This window comes from Grampus griseus, assembly GCF_964374135.1.
Source record: "Grampus griseus genome assembly, chromosome: 7".
Taxonomy (NCBI): Eukaryota; Metazoa; Chordata; class Mammalia; order Artiodactyla; family Delphinidae; genus Grampus; species Grampus griseus.
This window is the reverse complement of record NC_139001.1, coordinates 51,441,661-51,456,240: the sequence shown is the minus strand read 5'-3', so window position 1 is coordinate 51,456,240 and position 14,580 is coordinate 51,441,661. Positions and strand designations below refer to the sequence as shown.

Genomic DNA, 14,580 nt, shown 5'->3' with positions numbered 1-14,580 from the left:
ACACAGAAAGCAGATGAGTAGAAAATAAAACCGAGTGTTCTATTATCTTAATAACATAGGCAAGATTAAGGACTATACCTCATGTATATTTACTTTACTGGGTATCAAGTATGTAGGTGATACAAAATTTTATAGACAATGTCCTCTGATACAATAAAAGGAGTTGGAAAATCTATTTATATATTTTCCACTGGAAAACATGGACAGATATTGCTATTCAAAGTCCTGTTTTTCATTTTGTTGATGTTCCAGGTTTGTTTAAGTACCATGAGTACATGGTCATATTGCTTTCTTTGAATAAGTAGCTATGACTTAAGAAAGACATTTGAGGAAAGAGAGGAAAGCAGGAAAGAAAATTCCAGACAATGGGAGTCTGTGACCATGGCTTCTTAGTCAAGGTCATACCAAAGCAAGTAAAAGAAAGGATCCCACCCGTAACATAATCATTGGCTTATGTTCTCTAAACGTTTTTCCAATCTCCTAGAGGAAAGATTTCATAACTTTATTGAAAGTTCATTTCCTTTTCCTTTGTCTGCCCTTACACATCCATTGAAGATTAGCAATTAGCAAAGGATATGAACGGACCAATGATACACCACAACTACTGCACACTTTTGTAAAATTGAAAGAATAATTTCAGAACCATTAGAAAGCAATTTGGGACCTAAAATTTTGGATGCTAAAGGATCCATTAAAAGGGCACTTTTCTATTTTAAAGTATCAATGACACATCATGAAAAGAGATTTTTAAAATAATGTGCACAGGCAGTTCAATTACTTTCTGAATTATGTCATAAAGCTGAGTCAAAATGTTGTTAATTAATATCAGTAATAAAAAAACAGAAAGTGAGCTTATTCTAATGAAATACTGTAGATTTCACATTAAAAAGTGACTGACAGGTCAAATTCTAAAAAAGAAACTGTAGATATCACCACAAAACTAGCAGATGTTTCTTGGGGTCATTTGTACAAAAACATAAGCATATGTTAAAGAAATCTGACACTATCATGGAATCAGTTGGTGTCTAAAATAATAGCAGCTCCTTATGGCAATATGGTAATATCCGTATCAAATGCACAACACATTATGTTGCAACAGTATGTGCAGACAAAAGAGCATCAGTGGCAGCAATAATGACCAGTGCTTTCATTAAGGTGAAAAAATAAAATTAGAAGGTTATATCCAGGGCATAATTTTATTTAACAGTAAACTGAACGTGATAGACAGTATGTTGAATTTTCCAAGTTCCCATTTAACTGATTTTATTGAGATTCTCATAAAAGCAGAATATTAACCAAATAAGGATACTAAAGTTTTTCTACGGGCCTCCAACATGGGTTTTCTTCAGTCTACCCTAGAATACTGAAGATAGTTATTTTCAAAGCTAATGGTAATACTTGGTTAGTTTAGAATATGACCAAGAATTCTTCACTTCAAAATCAGTGGTTTCAACCTGGTGTCCTATATTCAGTAAAGAAATAGGTAACTGCTGAATCTTTTTAATGTAAAGCAGCACATAATTTAGTAAGTGTATTATCAGCTTCAATCTCAGAAGTCTAAGATCCTCTAGAATATTCCTTGTTACTAGTCATATCACCCCGAAGTATACAATGTACACAACGATCGGATGCTCATTAAATGTTAATGAACAAAGGTCTTTGGAAAGTCAAAATGAAAAGGCATTTCATAGCTTTACATTGTTGGGACTCATGTTGCGCTCTAGGAAATTTAGATTTGAAAAAGCACTTAGAATTTCAATGTATCTATCTTCCCATGCAGATGAAGTGGATGCAAAGTGAGTCTGTACACACCTAACAAAGTATCCAAGTACCAAGAAGATTTGAGTAAAAGAGGTCCCCCCATAAGATGTTTCCAGGGCATGAAGCTCAATAACAGAGTAGGTTTGGTCCCAGTGTAAAACATTCAAACAATATGGAAAATGATAGATTTGTCTTCCATTCAGAAACTAGGATATCAAGATATTTTTCCCCAAAATATGAAAAATGCTAATTCAAAGAAATGGAAATAATGATTTTTAGAGGATGTATTTTTACTTTTAAAATGAGTGTATTAGAAATCAAATCTCATGACAAAAATGTATCCACATTATTTAAATATTTAAATATTATCTAAAATAAGTGGGCTATGAATGGGACTTCAAAAATCCATTATATTCACCAAGATTTCAACTGTAACAAGTTTTCATCTGTATAATGAAAACCACAACAAAACATACTATCTAGACTTTACACTTTCAGTACATGAAAACATGCCTAAAATATAAGGAAACCAGTACACTCTAACAGTTGTCCTATTTTATTGATCCTATTCTGCCTGCACAGATGGGCACTAGAAAATACTTTGAATTATGTGTTTGTAACATTTTACTAAGCTTGAAAGTTTAATTTGGAACAAATATTATACTTGCATTAGACAAAAAGATTTCATGAAATAAATGAATTTTTTTACTTTAAAATGATATAGAAACAGTTTTTATACATATAAAAATTGACATTTAACATTATTTCACTGTTTTTTTATATTTCAATAATACCTAAACATTATGGTTGTACAAAGATCATAACTTTATTTACCAATTTTTAATGAATAGTGTTTTCTGAAAATAGTTTTAAACTTTTTTCCAAAGTAGCCCCAACCTAGTAAGAAAGGGCACAGAAGGAGAGCCCAAGGCTCATGGAAAACATAGATCTTAAACTTGACAGGGTTCAACTTATAATCCTTCAAGAGCAATTTCTCAAGCTTATGCATTCTTCAAGCTTTCCATTTCCCTTCTGTTTGAACATTTTGCTAGTCTTGGCATATTTGATTCTTGGTAGAATACATTTCGAGTGAGATAATTCTTAGATTGGCAAAATAAGAAGCAATTTTAGCTGTGTTCATTATCCATTCCATTGTCCAAGCTAAAAATCTCAGCTTCACCATTGTTTCTTCCCTTTCCCTCAAACCCCACATCCTCCAGGTTCTATCTTTGACAATATCCCTTTGCACCTGGCCTCATCTCTCCTCTCCATTCTCCCGGCCAAATACACACCATCTCCTAGATCTTCTGGGGTACTGGCTACTGAAATGGACTCCATTTATAATCCGTCCTACCCCCATGGCTGTCTTTCTAAAACCCAAACTCACTTACTTTAAAAAACAAAAACTTGATATCCTCTGACACTCGGCCTTTGCCACCCTTTACTCAACCCTCAGTTTAAGACACCAACTTCCTGGCATGATATTCAAGGGCCTACGCAAACTACTGACTTACACAAAGGACTATCATCTTCTCCCATGAACATACACTCTCCCCACAGGCTATGGTCTTATTTTCCACAAAGGTCAAAGCATTCTTTCCTGATTTTTCCAAAATATTACTTCCTATAATGGTTTCCTTATTCTTTTGTGCTGCCAACTCCTAATCATGCTTCAAGGCCCACATGCAAGTTTACCCTCACACCCCTCTGCAGCTTTCCCTGACCTCCCCCCAGCCCACTCAAACAAAATGATTTTCTCCTTTAGCTACATTTCCTTGGTTCTTTATAATGCCTTGTAAGTAATACCTCAATGGCACATAAAATAGACTACCTAGTTATTTTGCTGATAAGTCTCCCTGCAGATTGTGAATACTTGGAAGCAGAAATTGTGTCAAATTGATTGTAGCATCCCTGAAACCTATCAGATACCCTAGCACATAATAGTTGCTCCCTAATATTAGGAGGAATAAGCTAAAAAAGTGAATTATTTAAAGAGGAAAATACAAGTTAAAATTATGCCGAGATACCACTTCTTATCTCAGATTGGTTTTTTAAAACAAGGTCTGAAAATATACTCTTTTGAAGAAACTGCACAGAAACAGGTACCCTCATACAATGACAATAGAAGAGCAAAACAGCACAATCCTTTTGAGGGAACTTGGAAATATTTAAAAAAATTATATAGGCAGAAAGTAGATGGGAAACCTCTGTACCTTTCACTCAATTTTGCTGTGAACCTAAAACTGCTCTAAAAAGTAAGTCTATTAAAAATTACATAGATACTTATTCTTGAGTCAACAATCCCACTTCTAGGATTTTAGTAGTTTATTCCAAAATAAATTTTAGTAATTTATTCCAAAAATATACTAAAAAAAAAAACATGACAAGGTTTATTTTGTTACACCACTATTTGCAATAGCAAAAATGACTGGAAACAACCCAAGTCTTTCTATAGAAAGATGGTTCAATAAACTATAGTACACAATAGATTATTGTGCAGATATAAAAAGAAATGATGACTCTCGCTATATACCTCTATCAAGTGATATATCAGGTATACTGTTAATTCAAAAAAATCAAAGTGCAAAAAGCATATATGGTACACTACCAAGCACTTAAGAAGATGGGTAGGGGTGGGGTAAGGAGAATAACATATGTACATGTTTGCTATATAAGAATAAACCAAAAAATTTAAAAAGGCTTACCAATAATAGGAAGGAAGAAAAAGGGTAGAAGGGGCACAGATAAAAAAGTATACTTCCCAGGATATAGCTTGTTTAGCTGATTTGATTTTGGAACCATATAAATATTTTATATAATTACAAACAAAATTGGATTAAAAAGAGCAATGCCCAAAAATAAAAGCAAAAATGAAACAAATAATTCTGCATATTGAGTTGGAGGCATAACATCACAGATAGGAATGATTCCAAGTGTCTTTAAGACATAGTAATTTGACTATACATAGCATATACTCTAAGTGGTATGTCCCTAAGAGCTACAACAAAATATTACAGAATGATCTTAAATGGCTCTGGTTAATTATATTATTGATGGTGGCATTGGTGTTGGTATTCTGTGATGTACATTTATTGCAGGATAAGGCAAATCAGTAATGATATTGTTGCAGTCAGAACACAGGATTTTAAGGGTAGGAGCAAGAAGACGAAGTAAAAACCTTTCGGTCTTGAACTTTTACTGGAAATAACAGCATGATTCCACGGTGCATTTTTTTCTTTCGGAAAAAAAATACATACTTCCTAGCTCTGCTTTCAGAAAAACCTAGGAAACAGGACCATATAAGGGAAGTTCTAGCAATGAGCACACAGGTGCTCAAACTGTGGTCTCTAAATACCATTAGTCAATTTTAAAAATTAGGCTTCCTTGATGATAGGCATAAAATGTTCAAGATGAGCCTGGAATATCTTGCCACTCCAGAAAGCAAAGAAGCTAATAGAGACAGCTGAGAGAATGTCAAAAGGTCTCAGAAGTCAGCCTGGGGGGGTTCTCATTGGTCCAAAAATCTAGAATTGGGGCAGTCTGAGAATTAGTAAGAACAGTCATTGCCGTGAATTGAAATATATTTAAATAACTGAGCTCATAATGATAGTAATAAACGTTATTGGTCGCTGTGGTTGCTGTGATTTCTCCCTTTAAGAACTTGCTTTTCTGCTGCAATGAATGCAGTTAGCTGACAGCCTCCAGCTACTGGTGCCTTTAGGATCCACCTCAACTTCACTCTTCCCAGGCAGCCCCCAGTCTATGACTGAACACAACTAGATTTGGCCATTTCTGCCTAAGACAGGACCCCTAATGAGCAATCTTTGCTCCCAAGCTCTCATCATAGGTAAACAAAGACTTTATCAGATAAGCACCATGGACTGAGGTTCTCCCTGACCCTGCCTGCTTCATCCCCTCTTTACAGGTGTCAGACTGGCATCACAGTCTGAACGTTATCCCTCCCAACCTGCTTCCTGCCCCTTTTATCTTTCACAGACATTCGCCCCCAACAAACCTTTCATTTTCCTATGAAAAACTACAGTCCAGACAACCCAGTTTGTTCAGAAAATAAGTTATAAGGAAAAAGTTAAAAATGGAGAGGAATCTGTGGATTTGAAGATATAAAAGACATGGCAACCAACTGCAATATGGACCTTATTTAAACATTGATTTATATAAAAAAGAGAAAGAAACAATCAGGAGACAATGAACACTAACTGAATATTTAAGGATAGAGGATTATTTTAAATTGGAATAGTGGTATAGTGACTATACTGGGTATCATATTGTGTACTATATTTTTAAAATCCTTATCTCCTAGAGATACATGTAAGATGTTTATAGGTGCAATTATATGATGTCTAGGAATTGCTCCCGATTATTCCAGGTAGAGGGACATATGGGTAGGGCATAGATGGAATAAGACTGGCCTTGAAAATTGTTTAAACTCAACGTGTCACATAGAGTCTCACCACTCATTGGGTTGAACATGGAGGCTTATTATATTATTCTTTCTACATTTGGGTATGTTTGGTGTTTTCCACAATAAAAATATTGGGTTTCAAAAACTTTGTCTGTCCCATTTGGTCATTTACTCAGGAAGTAGAAGTGGCAAGAGAAGTGGAACATGCTCTCTACAGTGGAACTCTCATGAAGGTCTGAAAGAAGTCAGATGATTTTGTTGTATTAAGGTTTATTATTCTGATTTACCCCTTAAATTATCATTTCTCACGTCAAATTTCATGTGCTATTTCTAGAGCAATATTAATAGTGGAGATGGTAGGCATTACTATCTAACTCTTATTCTAGATATGAAAATAAAACTTTTAATGTTTTACCACTAAAAAAAAAAAGGTTTATTGTTTTGGTTTGGACCATGATGCTGCACTGTCAGTAACTCGGACATCACACAGACTCTTGAAGGCATTAGGGAGAACTCTTTCTTACTGGACTGAGGAAACAGTATAACCTCCTGGGTACAGTGTAGACTCTGGAGTCAGGCTGCTTGGCTTGGAATCCCAGCAACTCCATTACTAGCATGACCTTGGACAAGGAACGTCACCTCTGGGCCCTAGAAATAAAAATCCTGTCTGGACTACATAGTCTTGTTGGGAAGATTAAACAAGATAAGACACTTAGCACAGGACCTGGCAGGGTAAATATCAATAAACGTTCACTATTTTCAGTCAAACACCGGACACCAATGCATAGCAGCAGCAGTAGTTTCCAGAACACTGTTTCTGATGAAAATCTTGGAATGTACAAAGGAATTCCCCGATGCCAGCTGGTACATTATTTTAGACGTATCTGTAGGCTTACCATAAGTCCATAGCACTATGCCAAGTGTTTTTTAATATATGCATACCTGCCCGCCTGCTTGCCTGCCTGTCTCTGGAGTCTGGCATCCATTACACTAAGGGTCCTCGACTTCTAGTTCACATGCCAAAAGTCAGCAGAAGGTTTAATTTCCTTCAAACTCCATTTCCCTCCCAACTTCCCCTTTTAACTCGTCACTTACTGATCTTGGAAAACACAAGAGCATATAAAAAGCCACGGCTACCAAGAGTTTCTCCCCTTTGCCCACCACATACCCGACCAGAAGTCACTTGCTCAGCATACGGTACCCCCATCATTGGCATAGTACTTCTAAAATTCGGGCAGGAATACAGTCATATGGAAGGAATGAGAGAGGCCTATGCTGAGGACTTTGATGATGTTTGTAGATTTGTCAATATTTGAAATGTAATCTAATAACCTAGTCAACTAATGGACTAGGCAGGATTAGCAATAAGGTTCAAAAGGAGTATTCTAGTACTAAGATCACAATCAATTATATATTCTATATCCCTGGCCCTTTAAACAAGGATGTAATTTCCCAAATTACAGAGGGCACAAAAATGTCTAGTCTAGGCAATAGCATCCTCCTGTGTACCCAACCTATCCGTTGATCCCTATTATCTACTGCCGTGGCTCTTTGGTTCTTTAGTTCCATCATGTTCAGACTCCTGCAGTTCACTTCAGGTCCTCCTGCTATGGCGGATCCCATCTGGATCAGCCTCTACCGACCTTGATCCAGTTTATCTGATTTGCAGTTTGTACGTCCCTTGCCTTCAATTGCAAGTACCATTCCCCACTTCTAGGAGGATATTTTTGTGCCAGTTGCAGCCTCAAATACCCCCACGTGGAGGAGACCGAGAGGAAGGGGACGCAAAAGTAGACCAGTTTTTAGAAGTGTTTGTCTTCAGATGGTGCCACATGGCTGTGGTATATTTATGAACAACACTGGGATGCAGACTTTCATGGGGTCAAGGTACGCAAGCTAGGACAGTTATTTCAAATTTACTATCCCTATAGTAAGAAACAGATTTTTTGCCAAATTTTAGCTTACATAAATCATGACCGTGAGGAATAAGACTATGGTTTTAACAGACAAGACTTCAATTTTACTGTCAGCCAATTAATTCACAATAACAAAAGCATGTTTTTGTACTCACAAAGTACGTTAAAGGGTTCTGCCACTTGGGCATCTCTGGACTCAGTTGTTTTATCTTTAAATCGGCAGCTCAGATTATATGGTCATATCAGTTCTATGTTGAGATTAATTACTGAAAACTGTACCTTACTATAAAGATGCAAACCCATGCCTGGGAATAAAGGGAATAAACGTTTTCAACTCTTCATGGGTCTATGCATTAGAGCTACGTTGTCCAACGCGATCGCCACTAGCTGCATACGGCTATTAAATTTATTAAAATTAAATAAAATTTAAAATTCAGTTCCTCAGTCACACTAGCCATATTTCAGGTCCTCAGGTGCCCCAAGTGGCTGGTGGCAACCGTATTGGACAGAACAGAGCATTCCATTAGTGCAGAGAGTTTAACTAAACAGTCATGCTTAGAGATTCATTTTATATTTTGTTTTCCTGTGTGGACCAATTTAAGAAAAAGCTAATATTTATACAATATGAGCTTTATACAGTATTTATACAATAGGATAACAGACCTGTCAAAGCATTTTAAAACATTATAAACATTACATGCAGTTGTCTGGTAAGCTTGATTTTTCGCACCCAGCTTTTAAAAATTCCTTCAAATTTGACAGCTTAGGAATACACTAATAATTTTTTTAAAGAAGTATTTTTCTTCTTCATATGTAGACTGGTGAATCAAAGCATCATGTTTTACTGAGTAATTAGTCCTTCAATAATTCACATGAGTAATGGGTCATTTCGGGGTTTAACCCCTGCTTCCATTATTTCTGACCAACGGTTTACCGACAGATGTCTCACTTTGGATATACACAACAGAAGCCTGGGATCTGTTTCACGTACATCTGTTCCCAAACAGCTCAGGCAGATTAATACTTAGAATGGACCCAGCTCTGCTAAGTCCCATGTAATCACTAACTCTTGTTGTTTTAAAATTGATTGGTTTTTTTCTCATTTTCACATTTTTCCACATTACCTTTCACGTTGCAAAGTTTCCAGCAAATGAATGTCTATATAAACTTAAAGGACAAGAAAATCATGAACTCCCTTATAAAAGAAACACTTTCAAGACCTTATTTTGAAGCCCAGCTTTCTCAGGTTTTTCTGGTTACTGCTCTAATTAAGCTGGGCTCAAAGTCGTGGTAGGAATAACCCTTTGAAAAAACACAACATGAAATGGTATAATCTGAGGTAGTAAGTCTAAGAATAATAAGAGAATTGTAAACCATAACTAAGATTTGAAACCTTCACTGTATTTTTAAAAATATTTAAAACATAACATTCTCATGCTAATCGAACACATTGTAAGATCCTTGCCCTGAAATTTAATACGAGGGTAGAGGAAATGAAATTGAAGAAAGGATAAGCTAGTCCTTTTGTCCATCATGAAAAATCTGCTCATGACTAGCCTTATCCCACTATTTTCTATCAGAAAGTGGTTTCTTCCTTTCCAAAGACAGACCCTGTGCTGAGGTGACTGCCCACCTCTCATTATTGTGTCTTGAAGCTAGGGAAGGGGAGCAAGAAACTTGGCCCGTATTTCCCAGGCGGTTCTTCTAATTAGAAATTCATTAGGGCTGTGAAGCTTTGGTGTAAAATACAAGTCTTCCACACACACCTGGCATCTGATCATTAAAACTTAACTCAGGTTTATTACGATGTCCTAACACCAAAAGTCTATAAAAATAGGTATTTTCTTTAAAATGCAACTTCACAGAGTTGATGGTTCTTAGAGATCATATAATGTAAACGCCTCATTTTGCAGATGAATAGACTGTCACTCAGAGCAGTTAAATGACTTGCCTTAAGTCAGTTACACCCGTTAGTTGTAGACAAGACCTCAGGCCCCTTGGTGCACTCCTGAAACCCTTCCTACACCAGATGGGAGATTACAGGCAGCGGAGTGGGGTGCCTGTAAAGGATCCTGTAGTGCTTTTCATACTTCAAGGTGTTATTCATCAGTAAGTGATAAAGGTGCCCAGTGTGAGGTAACAGAGACTTGTGGGCATGTGGCATTCCAGTCATAGAGATCCTAAATTAATCATTCTTCAGTGTACTAAAATATGAGCTTAACATAGTCTAAGGCTATGCATTACTGACTCTCCCTACCAGTAGCTTTTCCTTTACGGGAAAATCTCATAACCAGGTCTCGCAGTACAGTAAGCAGATTCTGCATTGGGGATACACAAAAATGCTTGTACCTTCTGCTTCCATCTAACGTTTCCAACAGAAGTTTACCACTTGGTAAGCGCACGTTCCTAGAAGTCTGTCCTCGGTTGAGATTTAGAACAATGCCAACAGGCCATCAGTGATAATTTTGAAAATGTTGAACTCTGAAAATATCTGATCCAGCAACAAGCTAAGGGCTAAATGACAAAATACACATATTGGTCTATGGCATCTGCCCATACCCCCTTTCTGAGTCTCTTCTCAATTTTTGACACCTCACGCCTGGTCCCAGGCACCACGTAGGGGGCTAACAACACTGTGGCCTGCTCTGCCTAGACAGGGTCCCATGACCCAGATGTGCCTGACCTTTCTCATTTGGCCTTAAAATCCTCATCTGACCCCTCTCCCATTTCTTCACGAAAGGTTTTGCTCTTTCCTAGAGCACAGAGAGTTAACTTGGTAATTAACATGAATAAACTCATACGATTCCACAAGTAAAATGACTGTAATTTGAGATTCCAATAGGAAGATCATTAGGCACCATGGCAGGCGATAATGAAGATATTTTCTGAATGGATGATGCCCTTTTGTATACAGTTTGCTTACAGATGTGACATACTGGTCAATCTATGCCCTGGTCATAGATTGCTTTCTTTTTCCAACTTACAGCTGAGCAAGATGGAACCTTCTCACCATGATGCTAACAATGGAGAAGTAAGCCAACATTAGCTGAAGAATGTTTTGTAAAAAGAGTTCTAATGCTTTAACAAAAGGGGAGGGGGATACTCTTACAGGTGATGAGAAGTCACTATTAAGTAGCAGTGTAGTAATCAGATTATAATGCAATGGGCAAAACTAAAGTTCATGAGGCCAATTAACAAATTCATTCACGTAACAAATGTTTATGTCAGGCACTCTTCAAAGCGCTGAGAGTAAACAAAACAGATGTCCTGAACATCTTCCCTCTTCTCATGTAGATCCCATCTCTGGGAGCTACACCATCAGTTCCCCCCAGTTCTCAGGCCTTCAGATTTGGTCTGAATTATACAACCAGCTTCCCTGGTTCTTCACTTTGCAGATGGCATACAGTGGCATATCTCAGCCTCCATAATCCCATAATCTCCGATTCCCGTAACAAATCTCCTCAAATATATATTGTACTGTGTATTTTTTTCAAGGTTCTATTTCTCTGAAGAATCCTACTACATGTCATTATAAATAAGCCAAAACCCATAGAATGCAGAACACCAAGAGTGAACCCTAATGTAAACTATGGACGCTGGATGATAATGATGTGTCAATGTTCATCAGTTTTAACAAAGGTACCACCTTGGTGGGAAATATTTATAATGGGGGAGGCTATGCATGTGTGGGGAGCAGAGGGTATATGCACCTTCTGCTTAATTTTGCTGTGAACCTAAAACTGCTCTAAAAATAAAGCCTATTTTAAAAAAAAACCCAAAAAACAAAACAGCTACTAAGGCACTATGAGGTTTAAAAACTGAGTGGTCTTGCAAGCATCTCATATGATCTAATAATGCCCAGCAATCCGACCCCACCCCTACCCTTTCCTGGGACAGCCAGGCACCGGCCAAGGAGCAACAGACATGGTCTCCTCCACTACATCCTCCCACACCACGTCCTCCCAAGTATGGCAACCTTAAGGTAGTTTTTCTGCCATTTTCTGGACCAATTTCATTTGTCTTTCACCACGCACATCTAAGCTAATTCCAGATCAGAGAGTATTTCTCACATTTAAACATATCTCTCAATACCTCCTTTTCTTTTCCCACTCTTATTATTTTACTAAGTAAAACATCTCTTGGTTCCTCCTACAAATAGTAGTGCTTACTAAGGTGCTAGGCTTCTGGACCTCCAATTTTCGGGGCTCAAAGTGGTTTGCATACTAGGTGTTAGTTACAAAGAAAGGGTGGTATATCTAAATGAAGGAAAAGAAAACCAAAGTGTTTTAGGTCAAAATTAAAGATCAACACTTGCAACCTTTAGAGTTATAACTGTCGGGATGTCTTTTTAAACTCTACAGCCAGGAATGCTAATTAAGACTATTTTCCCTCCATCACCACTCAGTATATAAAAGAGCATTTTTTGTCTTCATGCCATTATTTGACTTTTCGTGTACCGGTATTGCAACACTGATTTGAATACCTCTCATTGCACAATGTCTCCTTTTATTCCTATAGTAATTCAGCTTCATTGTAGGTTAAATCGACTCTTGTAGGCCAATTTAAACTCTAATGGTAAACTTCTATGTCCCCAAATTCAAACAGACTTAAAAACTAAACAGAATAACTCTATGTCCATATCCCTAGCTTTTAACTCAAAGGTTCTAGAAAATACTCCACAGCTTGGTTTTCAACACACCTGAAAACATTTTTAATTAAAGTCAAAGGCAGTTTTAGTTAAGTGGGTCAGCAGGACACCTGCAGCAGAAGCAGAATTCCCAACTCAGAACCAGCACTGGGTCCCTGACTAGTCTGTTTTGTTCGATTTTTGTACACGAAACTGTAAAACAGTGACATTTTTCTATTCTTTGAGGTAAACAGCGCATTGTGTCTTGTTTTCCAAGAGGGGAAGGCATTTTTTAAAATTTCATAAGTTAGCATTTAGAGGGGACGTGTACCACATCCCAAGGTTTTCCCCTAAATCATCTCTAAGACTTGAAATAGTTCTATTGTACAGAATTATAACACTTTCTAAATAAAGGTTTAGGTCAAAAGGCAAATGCACGTAAACAACAAGATGATTCTAAAGTCAATATTGAACACCAAAAGTTTCTAGACTGACCTTTAGACTTGATTCTAGACAATGGCAAGGAATGTGAGGGATGGAAAAGTCCAGAGAGACCAAAAGTTGGGGTGAAACTTTCAGAAGTCAGCAAAATGAGAGCTGGATTTGAAACCCACGTGTAGGTATACTCGGTAAAATGCTTATACTTTCAGCGTTACCGTCAGAAGTTGACGGAGTAAAACTTCAACTTGGAGGGGAGGAGCAGGTGACCTTCCTGCATCTGGAGAACACCTCCCCTTGCGGGGCTCAATTCTTTCTTCGGCGTCACAGAGCAGAAGCAGAGTGTGACGCAGGTCCCCGGATGGCACCCCAGGCGGAAAGCCAGCTGGGAGGGGACAGGTAGCTGGAGGCCCCTGGGGGCGGCGCGGGTTCTCGCCCCCTGGCGGGAGGGAGGAGGCGGCGGCTTCTGGACGCGGTAGCCCGCTGTGGCAGAGGCGGAGCTTGCGGAGGGACTGCGCCGGGAGGAGGGTGTGGGGCCGGGAGAGCGAGGAGGCGCCGCGGGGGGCGAAGACGCCGGGACCTCCTAATTGGGACCACTCACCTGTGGGGCGCTCGGGCTGGATGGGCTGCCACCTCAGGGCCCGCTCGCTCAGCACCACGTCGCAGCTGTCCCTCCGGATCTCGAAGATGCCCCGGAGCAGAATCAGCTCGGCAGCCGACTCTGGCTGCTGCCCTGACGCCCACAGCACCGAGGGCACGGCGTCCGCCGCCGGGGGCGCCTCCTCCTCCCGGCAGCCCTCCAGGGCGCTCACCCTGCCGCCGCGCCTCCCCCAGGGCATGGCGGAGCTACCGGCTGGGCCCGAGCCAGGGGTCCGGGGAGGCCTTTGGGGGAGGAGGTGGAGCCCGCGGCAGCCGCGGCTCTGGCTGCGTCCGGCGCTGCCATAGCAACCGCGCGCTGGGCAGAGACCCAGGAGGGAGGCGGGGCGGGGCGCGCAGGCGGAGCCGCCCTGACCTAGTCCGCACCTTGGCCCGCCAGCCTCCTGCCTCTGCCACTTACTACAAAAAGACCGCAGTCCAGGAAGAGGAATAAGTGGCTCTCTCCACCTAGTCCCTACAGTTGCTTGAGATTTTGCGCACTGCGTTACCCGCCAAAATATAGGCCAGCGCTTCTCAAACACTGACTTGCATACTCACCCCCTGGGCATCTTGTTGAAATGCAGATTCTTATTGAACAAGTCTGGGATGAGGCCCCCGACACTGTTTCTAGGAAGCTCCCAGGTAACGCCGCTGATCCTCAGAACGCACTTTGATTTGCAAGGGTATAACCCTCTGTTTTTCCACCTTCTTCCCAGCGGGCTTTCCTGGAGCGCAGAGGTCGTGCTTTATAACCTTGCTTGCATGCCCCCACAGTTAGC

General features: G+C 39.5%; 1 protein-coding gene across 3 annotated transcripts in view; it reads right to left on the bottom strand.

The window, feature by feature from the left end:
* Nucleotides 1–14,004, bottom strand: part of CERKL (CERK like autophagy regulator) — a gene marked incomplete at both ends in the record, with an annotated part of 150,019 nt that extends 136,015 nt beyond the window's left edge. For all 3 annotated transcript variants that reach the window (XM_082658521.1, XM_082658522.1, XM_082658523.1), the window contains one exon: nt 13,767–14,004. In XM_082658521.1, the coding sequence (XP_082514647.1) occupies nt 13,767–14,004 (238 nt within the window). The remainder of the gene's footprint in view (nt 1–13,766) is intronic.
* Between the last annotated feature and the right edge of the window lie 576 nt (nt 14,005–14,580).